Source organism: Eurytemora carolleeae, unplaced genomic scaffold, assembly GCF_000591075.1.
Source record: "Eurytemora carolleeae unplaced genomic scaffold, Eaff_2.0 scaffold843, whole genome shotgun sequence".
Taxonomy (NCBI): Eukaryota; Metazoa; Arthropoda; class Copepoda; order Calanoida; family Temoridae; genus Eurytemora; species Eurytemora carolleeae.
The window spans coordinates 132533-156611 of record NW_019396979.1 but is presented as its reverse complement, the minus strand read 5'-3'; the positions used below and the strand labels follow the sequence as shown (position 1 = coordinate 156611).

The 24079-nt window shown below is 34.0% G+C and overlaps 1 protein-coding gene across 1 annotated transcript; it reads left to right on the top strand.

Moving 5' to 3' along the window:
* Positions 1–297: 297 nt before the first annotated feature.
* Positions 298–23161, top strand: LOC111710736 (myosin heavy chain, muscle). Its single transcript, XM_023484854.1, has 23 exons — positions 298–511; positions 1055–1120; positions 3252–3398; positions 5660–5721; positions 6578–6664; positions 7073–7157; positions 8308–8420; positions 8855–8963; positions 9714–9814; positions 10628–10685; positions 11832–11915; positions 12445–12527; positions 12829–12952; positions 13805–13874; positions 14283–14336; positions 14791–14980; positions 16275–16371; positions 17113–17223; positions 18400–18636; positions 20360–20499; positions 21303–21369; positions 22335–22395; positions 23133–23161. The coding sequence occupies exons 1-23, from the start codon at positions 449–451 to the stop codon at positions 23159–23161; spliced, it is 2238 nt and encodes a 745-aa protein (XP_023340622.1). The 5' UTR covers positions 298–448.
* The last annotated feature ends 918 nt before the right edge of the window (positions 23162–24079 follow it).

The window sequence follows — 24079 nt, the reverse complement described above, 5'->3', positions numbered from 1 at the left end:
TATACTAGACATTAGTTTTCTAACATCTCGTATTCAAAACTGTTTGTAAAGTGTTTAATTGTGATTAAAACTTGGTTACAATCAAAAACAGTTACCAAAGGATTTGAATATTTTTCCCTAAACTCTGTCGTCTGTCAAAGACCTAGATATTTCAAACTATGAAATCTATAAACTAAGTTTGAAAAATGTTATGTTTTCAGCATTAGATTGCAAAGATATGTGAATTTGACCATTTGAGTTTGTGGCAAAGAGTCATTTCCTTTTGTTTGAATACTTATATAAACAGTTTTGAATACGACATGTTCAATTTTTAACAATTTTTTTAATTTGAAATGATTGAATATTCTATATAATACTTCATGATAAACTAGAGGCTCTGTTTGGAACCCATTTTTATGCGTGTTGAAGATAAATTCCTCCTAAAACTTGTATTCCTTGAATCTTGAATATGGATGAGTCTGTAGAAAACCAGGAGTTGGATGAGTGTGGTAGTACAGTCACCGAACTGGAGGTAGAAGTTATTGGACAGAATTTTATGAATTTGAGCTAAGTTGTTGAACTACTTACCGTCGATTCAAATACTGATCAGTAGTTATACAGTTTAGCTATAGTTATCTAAATATCTAACTATCTAAATATCTATCTATCTATCTAAATATATATCTATCCAAATATCTATCTATCTAAATATCTAGTAGTTTTTGAGGATTCACGTAGTTTTTGAGGACTTTCACGTAGTTTTTGAGGATTTCGGTACCGTCGATCGTATACCTCTACCTTTGAATCGAATTCACGGTCACTGATTAGTAAAAACTATAAATTAATAAAACAGAAGAAACAAAACAAAATCAGATCATTCATCTTTTCAATGATTTCAAAACAAAAGAACAGAAATAAATGAATGCAAAATATAAAATGCAAGAGAGGAAGAAAATGTACAATTTGTTTTATTTTGCCTAATTTTGTTTTGCTATTTTTTTCTTAATAACTGGATTTCGTTGAAATGATGTGTATTTGTGCAAATTTGCAACTTTTTGGAGCATATTTGTTTAAGGACGGTTTACTGAATGAAATTGAAGGAATGAAGGATGAATTTCTAAATACTAAACAATATTTAAAGGTAAAAAATTAACAAAAATCACTGTACCGCACTCCTCTGCCGCTTTAGTAATTGCGGTACAGTCCAAAGTAGGACTGCAAAGGTTGGCCCAGCTTGGATATTAAAATGTACACCGCCGGGGCGTGATATATACATTTCTAATACTGTTACTTATACTGTACATAGCTGTTCATAAAATGAGCTTTTGGTTTTCATTGTAGTAACCCTTGAAGTTTGTGGGTACCCCTGTATAGAAAAGCACTTATTATTCAGAAGAATTGTTGATTATCTAAACATTTGAATTTCCAGTTTTTATTGTTGGTTTACAGAATTTTCTTTGCTGCCAACTATAAATGAAGGTTTTGGTTTTAAACTCTATAAATCACTTGATTAAAGCTTGTTTTGGATAATTGGTAGGTTTGTCTTACAAATTATAGAAATTGGCAACAAAAAATCCGGTCTATTTGAAGTACCGGGTTGACTTTAAGGCTTCTAGGGCAAGTTGTACAGTATGCGCGTATATAGTACAGACTTTAGACGGCAAAAAGGGACAGTAAACTAAACAAACCATCCCCTTCTGAAGTGGCAAACCATCAATTCGGAGCTAAAAACTTTAGATTGGTGGTTATCGAGACTAATGCTTGATCCTCTCTTTTTCTTAATATCGAGACTAACCTAATCTTGTACTTGCATCCTGAAAAGTGTATAAAATTCAACCAATCAGAGTTGCATATATGAAGCCGATAAATTTGAAATTTTGCGTGCCATTTAAGATTAATATACACGGGAGGAGCTCTCTAATTTTAAAAATCAGTGTTGGATTTTTCTCTACTATATCCAAGAAAGAACGGTTTAAGAAGAAAATGTGTCCATTGGATAATCAGATTAAGTGCGTCCATTGGATACTCAGATTAAGTAATCGAGTTCAGAGATATCTCATTCAAAAGTTTTCAGCTCTGGTATATCAAATTTAGCCTAAGTTTGAAATATCAAAGGTTTACACCATCAGGTTGCGACGATATAGGGACTAGAACATTTGAGTATGTGGAAAAGACTCAATTTCTTTATCGTTTGTTTTGGTTTTAACAAATAACAATTATCTAAGAAAGTTCACGGAGTTCACCTTTAATTTTCACGAAATTCTATAATTTTTACCCAGTTCTACCTGGGAAAGATGGCAAATATTGAGATCTTATTTCTGTTTTTGTTTGAACTCTTTCTTCATGAAAATTACCTTTTCATGACATTTATCACCTCACACTTCAGCTTTCAACGCACTTTTAAGAGAAGAGGAGGGGGTGGAGAGAAGATGAGGGGAGCTNTTGAGCCAACATTGTTTTGAGAATTTAGAGGATTAAAAAGGGGAATTATGTAATATGAGAACAAATGAATATATATAAAATTTACATATATTTATATATATATATATCTTTTTATATAAATATCATATAGATCAAAGGGAAGGAATATACAGTCTGGACTTACTTATTAATATGAAAATATTGAAAATTAATAGATAAATAATCATAATAGATAAATAATTGTAAATGTTTACTTTTTATTTAAAGGAACTCGGATTTTCTAATTTCGATATCGTTGCAACCCAATGTCGTAGACCTTTAATATTTCAAACTATGAATGCTATTAGATCAAATAATGTAAGTTAGAAATATCAAAGGGTTACATCATAAGATTGCAAAGATATAGGTTTTACAAAGACTGAATTCCTTTAATTAAGAACTAATATTTTGTAGAGTTAACGGGAGTGACCAGTAAGATCATGGTTAGTAATAGTTCAGCTCAGGACAGATAATCAAATTCTTGATGGATAGGGTTTTCAAACAATTAAAATGCTGAGGAAAAATCAGCTGGAAGACTAGAAGACCTCACTAACTCAGCAGGGAAGAAATTAATAAATTGTAATTGTATTACAATTATTCTAATTCTTGAACCTGTCACTCACTTCCCATGTTTAGTGGTACACCATGGATCACTAGACTCTCCTTAGTCGAAGGGGCTGATTCATTTGGAATACCTCCCATTTTGCCTAATGTCTGTATGCGTACTTTGTTCAGCTTGCTCCAGCTTCTTTAAAATCGGCTCAGATGAACAGGAGTTTTTAGTGGTGCATAACCCAGTTTAATATTCTCAGGATGTATCTACCCGACTAGAGGAGGAAGCAGCTACAAGGGAAGCTGCAGAAGAGCAGCTCCTAGAGGAGAAGGATGCTAGAGCAGTTGGATTACAACTTCAGAGGAAAACTGAACAGGAGAACATATTCCTAAAACAGGAGGTTCAGGTAAACAGGAGAATATACTCATGAAATAGAAGGTTCAGGTAAATAAGAGAATATACTCCTGAAACAGGAGGTTCAGGTAAAAAGGATAATATACTCCTGAAACAGGAGGGTCAGGTAAATAGGAGAATTTACTCATGACACAAGAGGTTTAGGTAAATAGGAGAATATACTCCTGAAACAGGAGAATATTCTCCTAAAATTGAAGGCGTAGGTAAACAGGAAAATATAGTCCTGAAACAGGAGGTTTAGGTGAACAGGAGAATAGCTTCCTGGCATACTCTGAATTAAATAGGAATTTCAAAAATCTGTTTTTTTCGGTCATCCGGGATTTCAATCCAACTCCAAGGGATTAATTGTACATCCGGGGTTTAAAGCCAACTCCAAGGGATTAATTGTACATCCGGGGTTTAAAGCCAACTCCAAGGGATTAATTATACATCCGGGGTTTAAAGCCAACTCCAAGGGATTAATTATACATCCGGGGTTTAAAGCCAACTCCAAGGGATTAATTATACATCCGGGGTTTAAAGCCAACTCCAAGGGATTAATTGTACATCCGGGGTTTAAAACCAACTCCAAGGGATTGATTGTACATCCGGGGTTTAAATCCAACTCCAAGGGATTAATTATACATCCGTGGTTTAAAGCCAACTCAAAGGGATTAATTGTACATCCGGGGTTTCAATCCAACTCCAAGGGATTAATTATACATCCGGGGTTTCAATCCAACTCCAAGGGTTTAATTATACATCCGGGGTTTCAATCCAACTCCAAGTGATTAATTATATATCCGGGGTTTCCATCCACCTCCAAGGGATTATTTATACATCCGGGGTTTCAATCAAACTCCAAGGGTTTTATTATATATCCGGGGTTTAAATCCAACTCCAAGAGATTAATTATACATCTGAGTTTAAATCCAACTCCAAGGGATTAATTATACATCCGGGGTTTAAATCCAACTCCAAGAGATTAATTATACACCCGGGGTTTAAATCCAACTCCAAGGGATTAATCATACATCCGGGGTTCAAATCCAACTCCAAGAGATTAATTATACACTCGGGGTTTAAATCCAACTCCAAGGGATTAATCATACATCCGGGGTTTAAATCCAACTCCAAGAGATTAATTATACACCCGGGGTTTAAATGGATTAATCATACATCCGGGGTTCAAATCCAACTCCAAGAGATTAATTATACACTCGGGGTTTAAATCCAACTCCAAGGGATTAATCATACATCCAGGGTTCAAATCCAACTCCAAGAGATTAATCATACACCTGGGGTTTAAATCCAACTCCAAGGGATTAATCATACATCCGGGGTTCAAATCCAACTCCAAGGGATTAATCATACATCCGGGGTTCAAATCCAACTCCAAGGGATTAATTATACATCCGGGGTTTCAATCCAACTCCAAGGGATTAATAGTACATCCGGGGTTCAAATCCATCTCCAAAGGATTAATCATACATCTGGGGTTTAAATCCAACTCCAAGGGATTAATTATACATCCTGTCTGAAAAAAAACTTGGAAAGTGACGACCTCCGGTATAAAAGCAATCCAGTTAATCCAGTAATCCAAGCACAAAGCAAAACCAATCGAAACGGCCATTTGTTTTACCTTCAAAGTTGAAGGAGATTACAAAAATGTAGTTTTGATTTTTTGGCATCATTAATTCCCATATTTATTGGGATACCCTGTATGCATTTAAGTTGATGATAAAAGACTGTTTAGAGCTGGGGCCTTTTGTGTTGGGTACTCTTAATCCGATCACTTGATCTCAATATTCACTATGGGCACTTTTAATTTGAGAATCTACAGTGATATCCAGAAAACTCTGAAATAGGAAGACGACTTTATAGCAATACTTAGGTGTATTTGTTGGTGTTACAAAGCAAATAGTTCTACCTGACACTTATTAAATCACTAATTAATTGAAATGGGTCTGTTTAAACTTTACAATTGCTGCGTACCATGCTTATTGGACCATTAATAGTCATATCTTCAGTCTGAAAGTTGTCTTCACATTTTAGAGTTTTCTGGTTATCACTGTATAAAAACTGTACCTTTCCATATCTTCATTTCAGTTTTTCCTCCCCTGAATTCAAAGCTTCCTTTATCCCCTGAATGGTTACGATTACGCTGCAAGATATCAAATGAAGATTAAATTATTTTGCAGATTAACAACAGATTTAGATCAAGCATTGATCTCAATATTCACAATACAAGAGTTACCAGGTTTTTTGTTCCAGGAGTTAGAGGAGAAACTGTACACGACAGAACTAGACAGGGACCACAAAGAGGAACAGATAAGGTAAAAGAATAAAGTCTTTGCCAAAATAATTGAGTCATTTGCAAAAGAATGGAGTCTTTGCCAAAAGAATGGAGTCTTTGTCAAAGAATGGAGTCTTTGCCAAAAGAATTGAGTCTTTGCCAAACGAATGGAGTCTTTGCCAAAAGAATTGAGTCTTTGCCAAAAGAATGGAGTATTTGCAAAAAGAATGGAGTCTTTGCAAAAAGAATTGAGTCTTCCCCACTAACTCTGATCCTTAAATCAAGACATGTAGCCCAATGAAGTAGACCATGGATCTTTCAAACTATACTTTTTGTTAGATCAAATAATCTAAGCTTGAAATAACAAAGGTTGAAAAGATAAAGGGATTAGAAATTTGAGTTTGTGGTTTAGAGTCAATTTCTATGTCTAGATATTTTCAGGACACATTTAAATATCTAGATAAAGAAATTGAATCTAAACCACAAACTCAAATTTCTAATGAGACACTGTAAACAGATTAAAAAGGTATCCAAGGTAGGGCCATCTCATGTCCCACACATAAGTTTGGTCTAACAAAAACTAAATTAAATCTATAATAAAACAGACCTAGACCTAGACCTAAACCTAGACCTAGACCTAGACCTAGACCTAGACCTAGACCTAGACCTAAACCTAGACCTAGACCTAGACCTAGACCTAGACCTAGACCAAGACCTAGACCTAAACCTCAACTTAGACCTAGACCTAGACCTAGACCTAGACCTATACCAAGACCTAGACCTAAACCTAAAGCTAGACCTATACCAAGACCTAGACCTGGACCTAGACCAAGATCTAGACCTAAACCTAAACCTAGACCTAGACCTAGAAACTTTATGACTTTATATATATTTAGATGTTTGCGAACCCAGGTACCTGAGACTGAATCAGCTTATGTTAAGATTAATAAGGAGAAGAAGGATCTACAAGACCAACTTGAAAGGTAATCAAATTTTACAAAATTACAAATATTTCATCTTGTCAAAAATAGTCTTTTCTTTATTTGAAAACGTTAAAATAAATTCGGGGCTTTTCTTTTTATAATAATTTTTCCTCTTAAAATTCTAATTTCGAATTCTACTATTTAGAAGAAAAAAGGAATCTAGAATACTTTTTTTTTAAAATATGCGCGCAGAAATTATTCTCTAAAAAGAATCTAAGAATAGTTAAAAAAGCACATAGACATTAGCAAAACTTTTATTTGTATAGTAAATATTAAAGAAAGTTATTTTTTATTTCTTATTATTTCAACGATGTTTATTATAAAGGAAAGAGTAAGGAGGTTTTAAAACTTAAATTAAATATGATCTGAATAAAAAATCTGTATATTCCTCCTAAATGGAGTGTTTAGGATGCATGAAGACCTTGAGAGCTGTGAGGAGAGGAATTATAGTTTAAGCAAAATCAAAATAAAACTGGAGCAAACACTAGACGAGGTAGAGTTAAAGGGACACTAGACAAGGTAGAGTTAAAGAGACCCTAGACACGGTAGAGTTAAACGGACACTAGACAAGGTAGAGTTAAAGGGACATAAGACAAGGTAGAGTTAAAGAGACCCTATACAAGGTAGAGTTTAAGAGACACTAGACAAGGTAAAGTTAAAGAGACCCTAGACAAGGTAGAGTTAAAGAGACCCTAGACAAGGTAGAGTTAAAGAGGCACTAGACAAGGTAGAGTTAAAGGGACACTAGACAAGGTAGAGTTAAAGGAACACTAGACAAGGTAGAGTTAAAGAGACCCTAGACAAGGTAGTGTTAAAGGGACACTAGACAAGGTAGAGTTAAAGGGACACTAGACAAGGTAGAGTTAAAGGGAAACTAGACAAGGTAGAGTTAAAGGAAACCTAGACGTAATTTCAAGTGACCCATCATTTATAAAATAGCGTTTTCACAACAAAACCCTTAAAAAATAGGTATTCAGAAATATGAAAATATGAAACTATATTAGTTTAAACCTGACAATCAAAAAAATCAAATGAAATCTACCAGTCTTCCATGGTGTGTTTGGTTTATATGTAATTTAATTGTGTCCTAGGTTCATGTAAATTCTAGTGGCCTCCAAAAGAATGAAAAGTTTTGGCCTCCAATAAAATTTATTGGTCTCTAAGGAAATATTTGGTCTCCAAAGAAATTTATTTGTCTTCTCTTAAATATTAGACAAACAATTAAATAGGGTGGGCGTCAGTCAAATAAAATGTCATTTATAGATAGTGGCCTCCAATGAAAAAATATTCGCCTCTAATGATCAAATATTGGCATATGAACTAAATTGGCCTCCAATAAAAATATTTAACACCCAATGCAATTATATTGACCTCCCATAAAATTATATTAACCTATAATGAAAAAATATTGGCCTTTAATAAAATATATCCAATGATATTATATTGGCCACCAACAAAATTATATAAGCGGTCAATGAAAAAATATTGGCTTCCAATGAAATATACTGGCCTCAAGCAGAACTGTACGCGTACGTGTCACATCCAATGATATTATATTGGCCTCCAACAAAATTAAATTAGCCTCCAATGAATAAATATTGGTTTCCAATGAAATATATTGGCCTGCAATGGTTGTATTGAAGATGGAGGATGAGATAGAGCAGGAGAAGAAGAGTCGAGGAGAAACTGAGAGATCTAAACGCAAGCTGGAGGGAGAGTTTAAACTCTTACAGGAATCTTTATACAATAAAGACAGGTAAAAAGCAAACATCCAGGAGGAGGGGGTGCAGGGCCGCAATGAGCCCCGCAAAATGGTCTCCAAGCCTCCGTATTCGTAGATGAGTATTTAAAATAACCTGACGCTACCCTAAACGTTAGAATAGATGTTATAGAAGTAAAAAATAACATTTATAAATAAAATATAAATCATTAAATAGTCATGCAGCGTTTTCTTGAAAATAAAAAAAACATTGCATACCCTTTAAAATATTTAATACTAATCTGCGAATCCAGAGGCTTGGAGACCATTTCGCGGGGCTCATGGCGGCCCTGCACCCCTTCCCTATATACAACTCTTCCTAGTTTTTTAATAGATTTTAGAGATATGATTTATACCGGGTTCTCTTGCAGTATATTTAACTATGGATGAGAGCTCTAATTTCTACAAATCTACCTATATAATGTATTTAGAGAAGTGCACGAGCTAGAAGTGTCCTATGTAAGGAAGGAGAAAGAAAACAAAACTCTAGGAGTAAAGCTTGAAGAGGAACAGGCCAGGGCTTCAAATGCAACAAAACAGGTTTGATTTATTTATAGAAGAAAAATCCACAATTTTTATGATTGCCGACTATGCGCCACAAAAAATGCTAATTGAAAATAAGATGAACTGTTATAATCCATTAAAATCTTTTTTCTTTAATTACTCATTTTTAATCAAAAGTAATACTCTTTTAACTTTTCTTCTTTAAATCATTGCAATAATTCAAAGGAAATGAAAGGGGTCCATTTAAGTCTAAGTGGTTCAACTACGCCTTGCTAATCATTAAACTTCGCCAAATTTAATACTTTTAGATGTATATATTAATTTTATATATCTTAAAGGGACTTTAAGCGAAATATCAAGTGACCCTCCAATCCGGTGTGCGCTCTGAATGTTGAACTTACTGGAATTTGCAGCTGCACATTCAAGCGGGTTTCGATACATATTCACATACATTACATATTTCTTTAAATCTATCTTATTATATATAGGGTTGTTTAATTAGAGATGGATCCTGACATCAGTGCTAAACAGTAAATGGAAATGTAGACTTCTTCTACCGAACCAATAGTGTTACAGCTATGAATCGGGCATTGACCTCTATACAAGGATAATAATGCTTACAGTCCCTTTAAACAAAAGACACGGTCTAAATTTTAAATGCTCCAACAGAAGATCAATAAAAGGTTCAAGACTGTGTCCGACGATTTACACTAAACCCCTAACCGGCTGAGCGCTCTATGAACAGATTTAAAATCTAAAAGTTTTGAGCTGAGCTAAATTGTGTAGATACGAGAGTTGAGCGCTAGACTGGATCTGGTCGAGGAGGAACGAGAAACTGAAAGACTAGCAAGGATAAGAGCAGAGACACAAAGAGTTGAACTTTCAAGGAAACAAGATGACTAAATTTAAGTTTTTTAAAAAATACTTATTTCTTTTTATTAAAATTTTGACAAAATTTTCTAAACTAGGTGATATGTTTTGACATTTCTGTTTGTCTGAATCTCCATTTTCTTCTTGTTGTTGTTTGTGCATCATCCGGGTCTGTCCTACAGAACGATTTTTGGACCCCCCGCCCCCCCCCCTCCAATCAATCATTATTATTTATTTTGTATTATTTTAGGTTAGGTTAAGTTAAGACAATTCATGGGCCGAGCGCTGCGGCTAGGGAAGGCTAGGGGGCCGAGCGCCGCGGCTTATAGGACAGGCTAGGGGGCCGGGCGTTGCTGCCACATGTCTTACATATAATATCCATGTAAACAATTGATAGGGGGGGGGGGGGGGTCCAAAAATCGTCCTCTAGGAAATTACCCATCATCCGTCATGTTCGGCTAATTTAAAAAATTAAAGTATAATTAACTATACATGTTGACGTAAGATATCATAAAACAAGAGTTATTAATGAATTATGTTTAATAAATGTTGTTTCTTGCTCCTCATTGCATGAATCCGTATGTCACATTACTATAGTGAAAAATCACAATGATAAATTATAAATTTTTGTATAGAAAATAAGTATGGATTTCTTTATCATTTTACTCCTTTCAAGGTTTGAATATAGGGCAATTTTATATTGCGTTGACAGTCCCTTTAAATCTTAAGTCTCAGTCCAATATCAATTTTATATTACGTTGACAGTCCCTTTAAATCTTAAGTCTCAGTCCAATATCAAGACTTTAATTCTAAGTTCATCAAATGTTAAGAAGAGTTGAAGATTTAACTTTAAGCCTGGAGGAAGCCGCAGATTTTAACTCGAATCAGGTCAGTTCATAAAGTTGTGAATTAATGAAGTCTTTACGACTATACTACTGGCATAAAAGTTGTCTTTGCTCATTGAAGATTGCACGACTTATTGTCATTCCATGGGACACCCTGTATTTCCTCTCTTATTGTCATATTCCATAGAACACAGAGTATTTTCTTCTCTTATTGTCATATTTAATGGGACACCCTGTATTCTCTTCTCTTATTGTCATATTTAATGGGACACCCTGTATTCCCTTCTCTTATTGTCATATTTAATGGGACACCCAGTATTCACTTCTCTTATTGTCATATTTAATGGGACACCCTGTATTCCCTTCTCTTATTTTCATATTTAATGGGGCACCCTATTTTCTCTTCTCTTATTGTCATATTTAATGGGACACCCTGTATTCCCTTCTCTTATTTTCATATTTAATGGGGCACCCTATTTTCTCTTCTCTTATTGTCATATTTAATGGGACACCCTGTCTTATTTTCTCTTATTGTCATATTTAATCGGACACCCTGTATTCTTTTCTCTTATTGTCATATTTAATGGGGCACCCTATATTCTCTTCTTTTATTGTCATATTAATGGGACACCTTGTATTCTTTTCTCTTATTGTCATATTTAATGGGACACCCTGTATTCCCTTCTCTTATTGTCATATTTAATGGGACCCCCTGTATTCCCTTCTCTTATTGTCATATTTAATGGGACACCCTGTATTCCCTTCTCTTATTGTCATATTTGATGGGGCACCCTATATTCTCTTCTCTTATTGTCATATTTACTGGGACACCCTGTATTTTCTTTTCTTATTATCTTATTTAATGAGACACCTTTGATTTCTTCTATTATTGTAATATTTTTTGAGACACCCAGTATTCTCTTCTATTATTGTCATATTTAATCGGACACCCAGTATTCACTTCTCTTATTGTCACACCCTGTATTTTCTCCTTTTCTTGTCATATTTAATAGGACGCCCTGTTTTCTCTTCTCTTATTGTCATATTTAATGGGACACCCAATATTTTCTTCTCTTATTGTCATATTTAATCGGACCACCTGTATTGTTTTATCTTTTCGCGATGTTCTATGGGACACCCTGTATTTCTTCTCTTCTTGTCATATTTTTCCACCCTGTATTTGCTATAGTCTGAACTGGGTCGGAGAAGGGAAGATGAAATCATGAGAGTTCGGCAGGAAATAGAACAAGTTAAAACTCTTTACGAAACACAGGTAAAATTAAAGTTTAAAAAATAAAGAAATTTCTTTTGAAAAAATTGCTTTTAGAAAAGATTCCTTTTTTCGAAATAATCAAAATTTAAGTGATTTAATATAACATACCGGTTAAATTTAACATTTTTTTGAATTATGTTTTTGTGCACAATCTTTTTGGTTCATCAAGGAAAAATTAAAGGCAAAAGATACAAAAACTAAAAGAGTTACGGGACAACAATATTAAACAATATTGGGTTTGACCCAATTTACAACGGTACTCTCTTTAAACCTTTATCTGATTAATTATGCGGAAGATATTACCTGCTTTATAACTTAAAACGTATTTGATTCTGAAAATTTCATTTGTTGTTTCTGAAGAGGAAATTTGAAAAAACGCCATTAAAAATAATCAATTTTCACTGAGAATATGATGCATTTTTGGTCAGAAAAAAAGTTAAGGGCACCGTTCTTAATCTGACAAGTTACGACCATAGTCCCTTTAAGAACGGATCCATAGTCCCTTTAAGAACGGATTATATTATTTAAGATCGAAACCTTGAAAAAGAAACACTCTGAGACCTTGAATTGTATCCTGGAAGAAACTGAATCTGGAAATAAACTTCGACTCAAGTATTTTCTTTACACTTTCTATAATTGGATTTATAACAGAGCATCTTAGAACTATAAAGCGACAAATTCTCCCTCTGCGTTGACAGTCCCTTTAAANTAAATACAATTCTTAAATCAATAATCAATAAAATATCCCCAGTCTTTAGATTTCCTAAATGTGGTCAGTTTTTTTGGGGCTTACAAAATTCATTATATCGCCAGTAATACTGAAAACACAATCAAGGCAGACCACATTTTGAAAATTCCGATTAATTTGTGAAACTTAAAATTGGATTTACCTTTTTTCCAACATTTTATATAGACTAGAATGTGAAAGTCAGAAACTAAAGACTGAAAACCATGAACTCCGAACCCTGCTGGATACAGCCTATAGAGATAATAAAACCATGGAACGAACATACAAGGACGACAACTCAAATCTTCAGGTATCAGCTTCATTTCTCCACTTCTATTGAAAACTGTGGAATAGGAAGACGACATTAAAGCTGTATTAAAACTATATTGAATTTCGTTAAAAATCAGATTCAAATGGTAACTTAAAACTCAATTATTAAGTGCAAAATGGCCTGTGAACACTGCACAATTTGACTATGTCTCATCTCATGTACATATTTAAAAAAACAACAGAGATGAGATTTTAAAAGTACAAAAGTCGTCTTCCTATTACGCCTTTCTAATTTCCCCTGTAGGATTTCTGAATTTCCTGTCTCGAATCTTTTAAATTTAAAGTTTTGAGCATAATATTATTTATGCTTTACAGGGTGAGTAAATAATAAGTGTAATTAGCGTATTTTCCTTTTTTCACACACCCTTTATATTGACGAGAAATGTAGTGGATCAAAAACGATTTATGAGTCACGTGCTTCCTATGTTTATTAAGGAAAATAAAGGCTTTATTCTAATCAAAGAAGGGCATGCTCTATTCACAACGGTATCCATTAAACTTTTGTCCGAACAGAATGTTAAAATTTATTTTTTGATCTAAAGATCATTAATTTCTAATTGAGGTTTCTCTATATGACGTGACTTGGGGATTTTATGCAGTAGAGACAAAGAACATAATTAACAGAATTCAACACTAGTGATGATTTAAAAACGATGATATCTTCCACATTATTGATCAGATAAAGGTTTAAAGGCTACTGTTGTGAATCGGCAAGTGCCTTTTTTTACTAGATATTTCAGCGGCAGTCCGTTCAAGGAACCAAAAGAGAGATCATTGGGGCTGAGTTTCCAGGACCTTACATCAATATTATTTACAACATTATCTTGTTTAGAAGTATATCCAGCAACTTGATGAATCTAGAAAGTTTACTGCTGAACTAGAGATGATAAAGAAGAGGCTTGGTAAGTATAAAAAATTAAGAATTAGGGAAACAGTTTTATTTATTTGCAAAAGTTTTCAGAAAAAGGGTCGTGATATGATTTGTTTAAAAGTCAGTTGTTTCAAATTTTACATAATAGCAATGACAAGCTGAAGGGGCCGGCTTTGTCCGTAGAAAAAAAAATTTCGAATTTTTTTGCTTTGTTAAACCCCACGGCCACCCATGAGTGTTCATAAAAAATGTCAGCTCATTAGGTCCAGCCGTTTGGCCAGCAATAGACAACATATATATATGAATGTCTTGTTTTTTATATAGATTATCATTTGCTGAAGTTGGACGCCAGTACAATTGACATTTTTGAGTAAAAAGTTTGAATAATTAAGAAAAAAAAAATGTCTAAACTTTTGGAAATTTGATATTTTTGATTTAGGATCTGAGAAAATTGAACTTCAACGTCAGTTAACGGAAACACAAAATGCTTTAGGTTTTGTATTAAATTGTATTAATTTATACAGTGATAACAAGAAAACTGTGGACTATGAAGATGGCATTTAAATTAAGTGTATTTTGTGGTGATATAGAAAGCACACAGTTTTACCAATAACTTATCTAATCACTTATTAACTGAAATGAGTCTGAACAATTGCTGTATATCATGTTCAATGGACTTTATGTCTAAAAGTCGTCTTCCTATTCCAGAGTTGTATGTCTATCACTGATTTAAGAGATTAAGAGAGTGAATAATTTTGATAGTTTTATAGGGTTTTGTCAAATTTAAATAAAGTGTCAAAATTCTTTGCAGATACGAAAATGTACCAATCTAATAATAAATCGATCCAATAGTTGTGGATTTCTCATGATTTCTTGGTTGATTTTCATGCCTTTACTGTGTTATATTTTCTAAAAATCTTACTTTAATTAATATTTGTTTGGTTTAGGTCAATCCATGAAGCTGAAGAGTGGTTTACAGTTTCAGGTCGAAGAATTAAAGAAATCATTAAACGACGAAGCGAAAGAGAAATCCACATTAAATAGTAAACATAAAAACTTATTTCTTGAGTTCAATCATCACAAGAAACAGATGGAGGAGGTTCTTGATGCAAAAGATAATATTTCGAGGAGATTAAGGTAATTTCAAATGAACCTCTATTTAAAGAGGTCCCAACTTAAAACGACAACATTTAAACATTTCTCTTAATAACAATGGAGAAGATATCAGAGTTTTCTTATATTGAAAAGATTTTTTATTTACTTCCTTGTCTCCACAGCAAGTTATTTTTACAGAGAAACCGCGATTGAAAATTATGACATGCAAAATATGATACCTTTACAACTTTTGATAATAATCGTTCAAATAAGATACGGGTCACTTATAATAATTAGATCAACTGCACTGATTTCAATTTAACTATGCGTTAAAGTGCCAGTGCCATGGGAGCGGATGCATTCGCACCCTCTCTATGCAGAGTAGTGCTAGTCCTATTCAGTGTCATTATAGTAGTATTACTATTTATGATCTTATCAGTAGGGATGTTAACGTTTTCCTTTATGAAAAACGATAGTTTCGTTATGAAAACGACGACAAAAACGAAACGACCGTTTTTAAAAAAGTTCCTTTTTTAAAAAAAGGTCGTTTTCGAAAAGCTCGTTTTTATAATGCTTGCCGTTTTGTAAACAATCGTTAAAGAAGAGAGGATGAGAGAGGAAACCTCCCTGAAGGGGATCGGTACGTATCATTGAGCAGTTTTAAAGAAAATATCTTGAAATTTTAGCTCCCCTGCATCTTTTTTACCTTAATAAAAGACAACATTCGATAAAGTTGCATGTAATTTTTTTTCAAAAACGATAGTTTTTATAAAGTTTGTTGGTTCGTTAACGATCTTTAAAAAAAATCGTTTTTTCAAAAAGAATAGTTTTTAAACAATCGTATAAAAACGATCGTTTTCTAAAAGTACAAAACGAGTGGGTCGTTTTTAAAAACGATCGTTTTTTTCCAAAAAGGAAACGGTCGTTTTTGAAAAACTAAACAAAGAAATTATCGTTTTACGATCGTTTTCAAAAACGATTAACAACCCTACCTATCAGAGCAAATTTTGGAATTCATTTTTTCAATTTATGATTGTAAAGAATTAAAAATTAAGAAGCATGCTTCTTCAAACTAATCATTATATGATTATCTTAATTCAGAAAAGGACTTTTGTTTTATTGAAAAGTATTTTTCATTCAATTGAGCCAAAATAATTTGCAATAGGAGAGTTGATAAAGAAAATATATCATTTAATCTAATTTTCTTCCTGCCCTGCATGAGACCTTTGGCCAGTGCCAAAATTGTTTTCTTGACTAGGTCGATACCAATTAGCTTTTCTAGAAAACCTAGTTTTTATGTTTGAACATTTGGATAAACAGTTTTTTTTTGTCATAGTCAAAGCCAAGCAGAGTTGGACTTGTGTAAGACAAAATACGAAACAGAAACTGTTCATAAAGTAGAGGATTTAGAGGTTCAACTCTCTAGAGCTCAGGTATATATATATAGAGGATTTAGAGATTCAACTCTCTAGAGCTCAGGTATATATATATATAGAGGATGTAGAGGTTCAACTCTCTAAAGATCAGGTATATATAAATATATAGAGGATGTAGAGGTTCAACTCTCTAGAGCTCAGAGGTTGAATTTTATGAATATGAACCACCGCCAATCACCAGTTAAAATTGCTCCTTTCTGGCTCAAATCTTGAAAAACTGATTAAAATTTTAAGTTAAATCAACATCATGTATAATATAGAGAATTTAAAAGTGTGATACAGCTAGGGCAACTGAAATTATGGTTTTTTTCATTGCATTATGGTTTTCTTAAGTTAAAATATGACGAAGTATTTATTTGCTTATCAACACTAAGATTATATATAATTAATGTTAGATCGAATATCAAATATAAAGTAGAAATACTTTAAATAAATAGCTACAAAGTTACTAATTAAGGATGAAACTTTGAAGACGAACCAAAAATTTAAAACTTTGACAATTTGAAGTTTAATTTTTAGTTTCTGCATTTAATTGAATATTTTGATGGAATTGAATATTTTGATGGTGTGTTAAATGATCAAGTACAGAAATATGCCAGTTTTGGCCTACAAGGAACCCTGAATGCAAGAAAACGGACTAAGCAAATTCCGTACAATCATATCTGAAGTCTGTTCTGTTGGTAACCCTGTATACAAAAAACCATGATTCAATTTTTTTCTGATTTTACTTTTATCTAGAATAAAATCAGTGAATCTGAATCCCAGATTTTAGTCCTGGAAAACAAACTCGTCAACTCTGAAAAGATGAGAAGAAGGTGTTTGGAGGATTCTCAGGAGTTGCAGGATAAGGTATGTTTACACGGGAGGTGACGCAAAAAAAAAGACTTAGTAAAATATTCAAAGTGGAGACAAAAACTTTGCCAAGTACAGAACTTTTGATTGTGATTGAGTTGAGCTGCACTACTTTAAATCAGCCATTTGATTATTTTTAGTATTCAAATATGAGTACATGCGCATGTCTGATTCACAATAGTACCCTTTTATTGGCAAGAATTTATGAGATATTAGTAAATTTCTGTTTAAAAGTTATTAATTTTTAATTGTGCAGTTCTCTACTTTCAGCTTCGCAAACATTAAAATGGGAATCATAATTTAACATTTTCCAGACTAGAAAATACAATATCTTCTTTAAAAATAATCAGATACAGGTTGAAAGGTACCATTGTGAATCTAACATTCAGTGAAATTTTTGAACCTCAAGAGTTTTAAACAGATAGATTTAAAAATATTGAACTTGTCTTTTATTCGTCTAATTTTAAGTTTTGAATTTTATATCACTTTGTTTGATTTGAATTTGCTGAAAACGGTGAAGGGGGGATTCTATTGATCTTTTGTTAAAAATAAACATTTCTATAAATAGTGTTTACTATCAACCTTTCTCTTATCGCTTGAAGTCGTCCTATGTAGATCCCCAATATTTCAAAATCTGTTCGAACCTCTTATAACATATAAACTCGGGGTGGGACATAATAATAATAATGTTTTAAATGCTTTTAATTAAATGGCGTAAAGTTCCATTGATTTAATTATTTACAAATACTTTACTGAGAAGTTAAGGAAATTTCACTATACCAAACGAATTGAGTTTTTTCCACAAACTTAAATTTTCCAATTCCTATAACTTTAAATCCTGAAGGTGTAAACCTGTGATTTTTCAAACTTAGCTTAATTGATCTAACAGAATTCATAGTTTGAAATATCTAAGATCTTCGACATTAGGTTGTAACGATATAGGGGTTAGAATATCTGAGTTTGCTACAAAACTCAATTCCTTTATTTCCTGAAAAGTAGTCGTACACAATTTCATCGTCTTTTGAGATGCAAGAATTTTTTCACAAAACTTCAGAGAGGGGACCGTTATTTTACTTAATTGTCCGAAGGGACGTAAAGTAACTTAACCCCTCTGATGACGGAATCATAGGTTGGTTATGTTGGTAAAAAGGCGGTAAAATAATAACGTTTCAGATTGAAACCTTGACTTTCACGAACACTAATCTGGAGAAGAAACTACGTCAGCTGGAGAGAGTTAGCGGAGAATGGAAATCTAAATATGACGGAGTCAAGATGAATCTAGAAGAGTTAAGGGAACACGAGAAAACTCTCTCCCTAGACCTACTCAGAGTTAAATCCAACCTTGAAACTCTTCAAGAAAAAATAGAATTTCTGAAAAAAGATAACCGAGGTCTGTTGGCTGAAAACAAGGTAGAGAGCAAGGAAGATAACCCAGGAACCTCCGTATATTTGTTTACATAAAAAGTGTACTGCAGTTACTAAGCAGAAGGTTGAAAGTAAACAAACCGAGTTTTTTATGTTATTCTCAGAAATTGCATTACACTCATTACTTGAACGGAGATATAGGGTTCCTGGCATATAGAGTTTTCAATCGGAATTTTGTTGTACGGAATTGCGCGCATTTGTTCCTGAACCATTCTCATCCCAACCTGAACCCTTTTTTATTCCCAACCTGAAACCTTCTCATCCCAATCTCAAAACTTCTCATCTTCATGACCTGAACCCTTCTCATTCCCAACCTGAACCTGACATATCCCTAAAATGAACCCTTCTCATCCCCAACCTAAACCCTTCTCATCCTCAGCCAAAACCATTCTCTTCCCCAATCTAAACTCTTCTCATCCCCAACCTGAACCCTTTTCATCCCCAACCTAAACCCTTTTCATCCCCAACCTAAACCCTTTTCATCCCCAACCTAAACCCTTCTCATCTCTAACCTGAAGCATTCTCATCCCCAACCTAAACTCTTTTCATCCCCAACCTAAACCCTTTTCATCCCCAACCTAAACCCTTCTCATCTCTAACCTAAAGCTTTCTCATCCCCAACCTAAACCCTTCTCATCCCCAACCTAAACCGTTTTCATCCCCAACCTAAACCCTTCTCATCTCTAACCTGAAGCTTTCTCATCCCCAACCTATAAACCCTTTTCATTCAACCTAAACCCTTTTCATCTCCAACCTAAACCCTTCTCATCTCTAACCTAAAGCTTTCTCATCCCCAACCTGAACCCTTCACATCCCAACCAGAACCCTTATCATCCCCAACCTGAACCCTAATCATCCCAACCTGAACCCTAATCATCCCAACCAGAACCCTTCTCATCCACAACCTGAACCCTTATCATCTCCAACCTGAACCCTTCACATCCCAACCTGAACCCTTTACATCCCAACCAGAACCCTTCTCATCCCCAACCTAAACCCATTTCTGCTTTTCATCCCAACCATAATCCTTTCTCATCCCCAACCTCAACCCTTCTCAACCCTAACATTAACCTTTCTAATCTTTAACCTGTAACCTTCTCATCCCCTGAACCTTACTCATTTCATTTCCAATCTTAAAACTTCTCATCGTAATTTAAAAAATTGGACTGGTTGATCACCGGCTTAAATCCTGAATCACCGATCACACCTCCCCGGAAGCNAACTATAAGGATTTATTAAAGATACAATTTTATATTATCGATGTCGAGATTTTCCCTCCGTTCTCGAATTTTTATTTTAAAAGTCGATCCACTAAAAATACCATCATTACACAAAAACGAACATTGAATGTTTACCATTTCAATATAACTTTATGTCAAGAGTCGTTTCATATGCACCAAGAAATATTTAAAATTAAGTAATTGCAACCACTTCACTGTTTTGTTTAAACTCAAAGTTTTGAACTTGCGCGCCATCGCGGGGTATTTTACGCCGCAATTCAGAATGGGACCGAGTTTGATTTCATCGTCTTCTCTAACTAGTTTTTCTTGCGGTTTCATACGCGTAAATATACTAATTAGAAAAATGGTCGTAACAACGAGGTCAAAATCGCTTCCGGGGAGGTGTGCGATTTAAATCATCAAAAATCTTTGAATCGGGGATTTTGGATTTGAACCGGCGGTAGGTAATTTTTTTAATTCCGTGCCAGGAGTTATTAGAAAAGTTTGAAGAAGAGGGGATGAGAGTTGCTGAATCTGAGAAAACTCGTCGAAGATTAGAAAAAGAGAAACATGAAGTAGAGAATACTTTAGAGGAAGCAGAGGCAACGATAGAGCAACATGAACATAGGTTATCTACTTTTTCAAGGGATCTAATACGTAATTTCAAGTGATCCTCACTTCATAGAACAATGGTGCCCTTGGTCTTATCAAAAACAAACGAGGATTCTTATTTTACAAGAGAAAATTTGATTTATTTTGTTCTTGGCTTTATTATTAAGTTTCTTGTTGATTTATCTTTCAGAGGCAAAGGATGAAATTATTAAATTAAAAAATTTCTAGAAAAACAGAGATCGTCCTCATTGTTTCTCAGATAAAGGTTTACAGTTACCGTTTTTAATAATGGGACTTGTCACTCTTTATATGGAGGATCCTTTGAACAAACGTGTACAGTCCCTTACAAGGAAATTTGTATGATTCATTTGAAATAAAGAAATATTATAATTGGGTGAAAACACTTTCTTTTCCATCCAACTAAAGGGACTAATCGTAATTTCAAGTGACCCTCTTTGCAAAGATGTCAATGCCCGATTCACACCGGTATCTTTGAAACCTGTATCTGATCAATAATGTGAAAGACATTGTTGTTTTTCTTGGTTTAAAAGTGCCAAATTATTCATATGTTTTTCTGCAGTAGAAATGCGCAAGTTACTTTGGTAATGGTTGTAGAGAAACCACAATTTAAGATTATCAGTTTAAAAATCATTAATATAATATTTAATATATAATTGATCCAACAAAGCTTTTAATCAGGAATTGTCATCATCATTTGTCGCTTGAAATTACGCCTAAAGTCCCTTTAAAAACTAGAATTCTTAAATCGATTAAATGAGAAATAATAAAAAAATAAAACTAATTATTTCATATTTTTAGAAATTTACGCTGTCAGCTTGAAATGAGTAAATTAAAGCAGGAACTTGAGCAACAGCTGCTAGAAAAGGTAAAAAATACAAAATTAAAGTCATTTACCTTTTTTCAAATATCAAGGTCCCTCCCTTTAAAGGGATTGTTCACCTATTTTAAAATACAATCAAACCTCTATAACAGGGGAATCTTAAAGCAATAAGATTGGCTCTATTGTTGTTCTTGGGCCGAAAGCATAATATTATGTAATATTTATATGATTAGACAATCCATGTTTTACTTTAAGGTTGTTATTTATATAATAAAGCTCTTCGCTTTATATATATATATACTGGGCTTTTAAAAAGAAATTCGGGACCGATCGTTTATTGGATACAAACAGACAAGCAAAGTAAATATAGTTGCATTATATATATATGTAAACATATTTTATATATAGCTTGCCAAACGACCATGGACCAAATTGGCTGCCTTTTTCTGAGGGAACCCATGAGTGCCCGGTGGGGGGGGAGGGGGATTGGAGGAAACATAGGCTATTTTTTTCTTCAAAATTCGAAATTTTAAATACAAAGTTTTTCAAAATTTTAATCTGAAACGGCGGACAATTAGGCTAGTAGAGGTAATAAATGAATTCAGTGTTATTTCACTGTTATCCCTGCATTTATGTCTACCAAGGAATATCAATATGACCACCACCGGCACCAAGGGATATCAATTAAGAATTACATCCGTGCGGAAGTCTCCATAAGAGATATTAATGATTCATCCCGAAATGTTAGTTCTTAATCTTTCAATTATAGAAATGCCTTGTAGGGTATGATCACCAAGAAATTTCGTGTTGTAATAAAATTAATCCGTCTGCGCAAAAGATGGAGATAGATGCTTGATCTTGAGAGAGTCCTAACAGAAAAGTTCTGTTCGGTATAACTGCATATTGTCACCTAAAATCTTATAATCAAGAAATTAATTGTATATTGAAAATGTATAACTTTAACTAAATACAATTTGAACAAGCCAAAACTTTTTGATTCTTGAATCTAGGTAAAGGACTTTTCTACTTCCGGGTGTACTACTGGCTGTATTTACAACAAGAAAGGATCAGGTAATTTACTTGTTTACAATATTACAGTATCATACAATATTACAATGCAATATTACAATCTTATACAATATTACAATCTTGTAATGAATAAACCCTTTTATATCATTCCAATTCCATAGAAGGAAACAAAGTGTTTAACATTGGCAAGCATGCCTTTAAATATTACAACTATCCCCCTGCGGAAACTATCTCCAAAGTTTTCCAACTCTGATTTAAAGTTGTCTCCTTGTGATGGGTTATATCCTTTGGCCTTATTTTTCCTTTTATATGAGGCTGCAAATTTCGTGTAAGCAGATTGAAATGCTGATCTGGGTGTCCTCGGTTCTCTTGCGGCAAGCAGAAGTCGTTAATTAGATCCTATTTTTTCCCAGAGTGGGTTCTCCATTACTGGTTCAGGTTTAATGTTGATTGGCTCTTTCACCACATTATTTGGCATCCTTTGAGAGGTCAAATCATCCCCTCCTGTTTGTGGTTGGATTGGCTGGTTTATCATTAGGTTCTGAGGATTTCCTGATGTACCTGGGATAAGGACCATAAGGGTAGTGGTTTCTATTCCTTCATTCTGCCCATACTCCCCATGGGGTATTCCGGAGTCCATCATGTATTCCTCTTCTTCATCTGAAGATAATTATACGGTTTGGCCTGCTCTGTGCCTAGGTTCTCCCTCAGTGTGCTGTGTCTTGACCCCTTGTGATTGGATATTTACTTCTACATCCTCCATATTGTATTAAGTCCAGGTCCACCTGCTCTTGCATTGTTGGACTGAACTCTGGGTAAACCTTCTTTAGTCTACTATTTCCCTCTTATTCACTGTCAAGGTCCCCAGTGCAGTGGATAGAGGATAGATAGTGCTCCTGATGGTGTATTCACAATTCTATAAGGCCCAGTCCATCGTAGAGTAAGTTTCCTAGATAGGTTTAATACTCCTCTTGGTGAAAAGTAGAATACAATATCTCCAGTCTTGAAATCAGGTTTACATCTCAAGGATTTCCTTTGATTAGCAAACCATATTTTTAACCTTTCCTGGGTTTGCATTCTTAGATGTAGGTCCTCGAATGCACTTGACAGTTCAGATACATATCTTGTCCAAGTTTTGTATTTCTACAATTGCCCATCTGGGAAAACCACATCCAAGGGTAATCTCCCATTTCCCCCATATAAGGCATAGAAAGGGGTTATTCCGGTGGTTAGGTTTCTGGCAACATTGATCTCGAATGGATTCAACCCTCTACACTTGGCCCTTATTGGAGTAGCTCCTGGGATTAGTGTGATGTCGAATTGCAGCAGATCTGATTTACCAAAATCTTCACTTCTGACAGAAATTGCATCCCAATGTTTGAGAAATGTATCCACAATTTGTTCCTTGAGTTTCTCTTCTATTTCCATTTTGTCTGTGTTTAGTTACTATCTGAGAAACCTTCTTCTTTCTTCTAAATCTTTATCAGATAAGTTCTGTTCTGGTCTGTGGTCCAAAGTACTGACACACTCTGCCCTGACATCAGACATAGAAGATTGAGATCCAGAGCTGAAAACTTTAGAATGGTGGATATCGGGATTAATGCTTGATCCTCTCTTTTTGATAATCTCAAGATTAACATAATCTTGCAAGATTATCTTTAAAGTTTATGAAAAACGATAAAATTAAAATTAATATTTAATCATCTGAGAAACTGTAGCAGCCAAT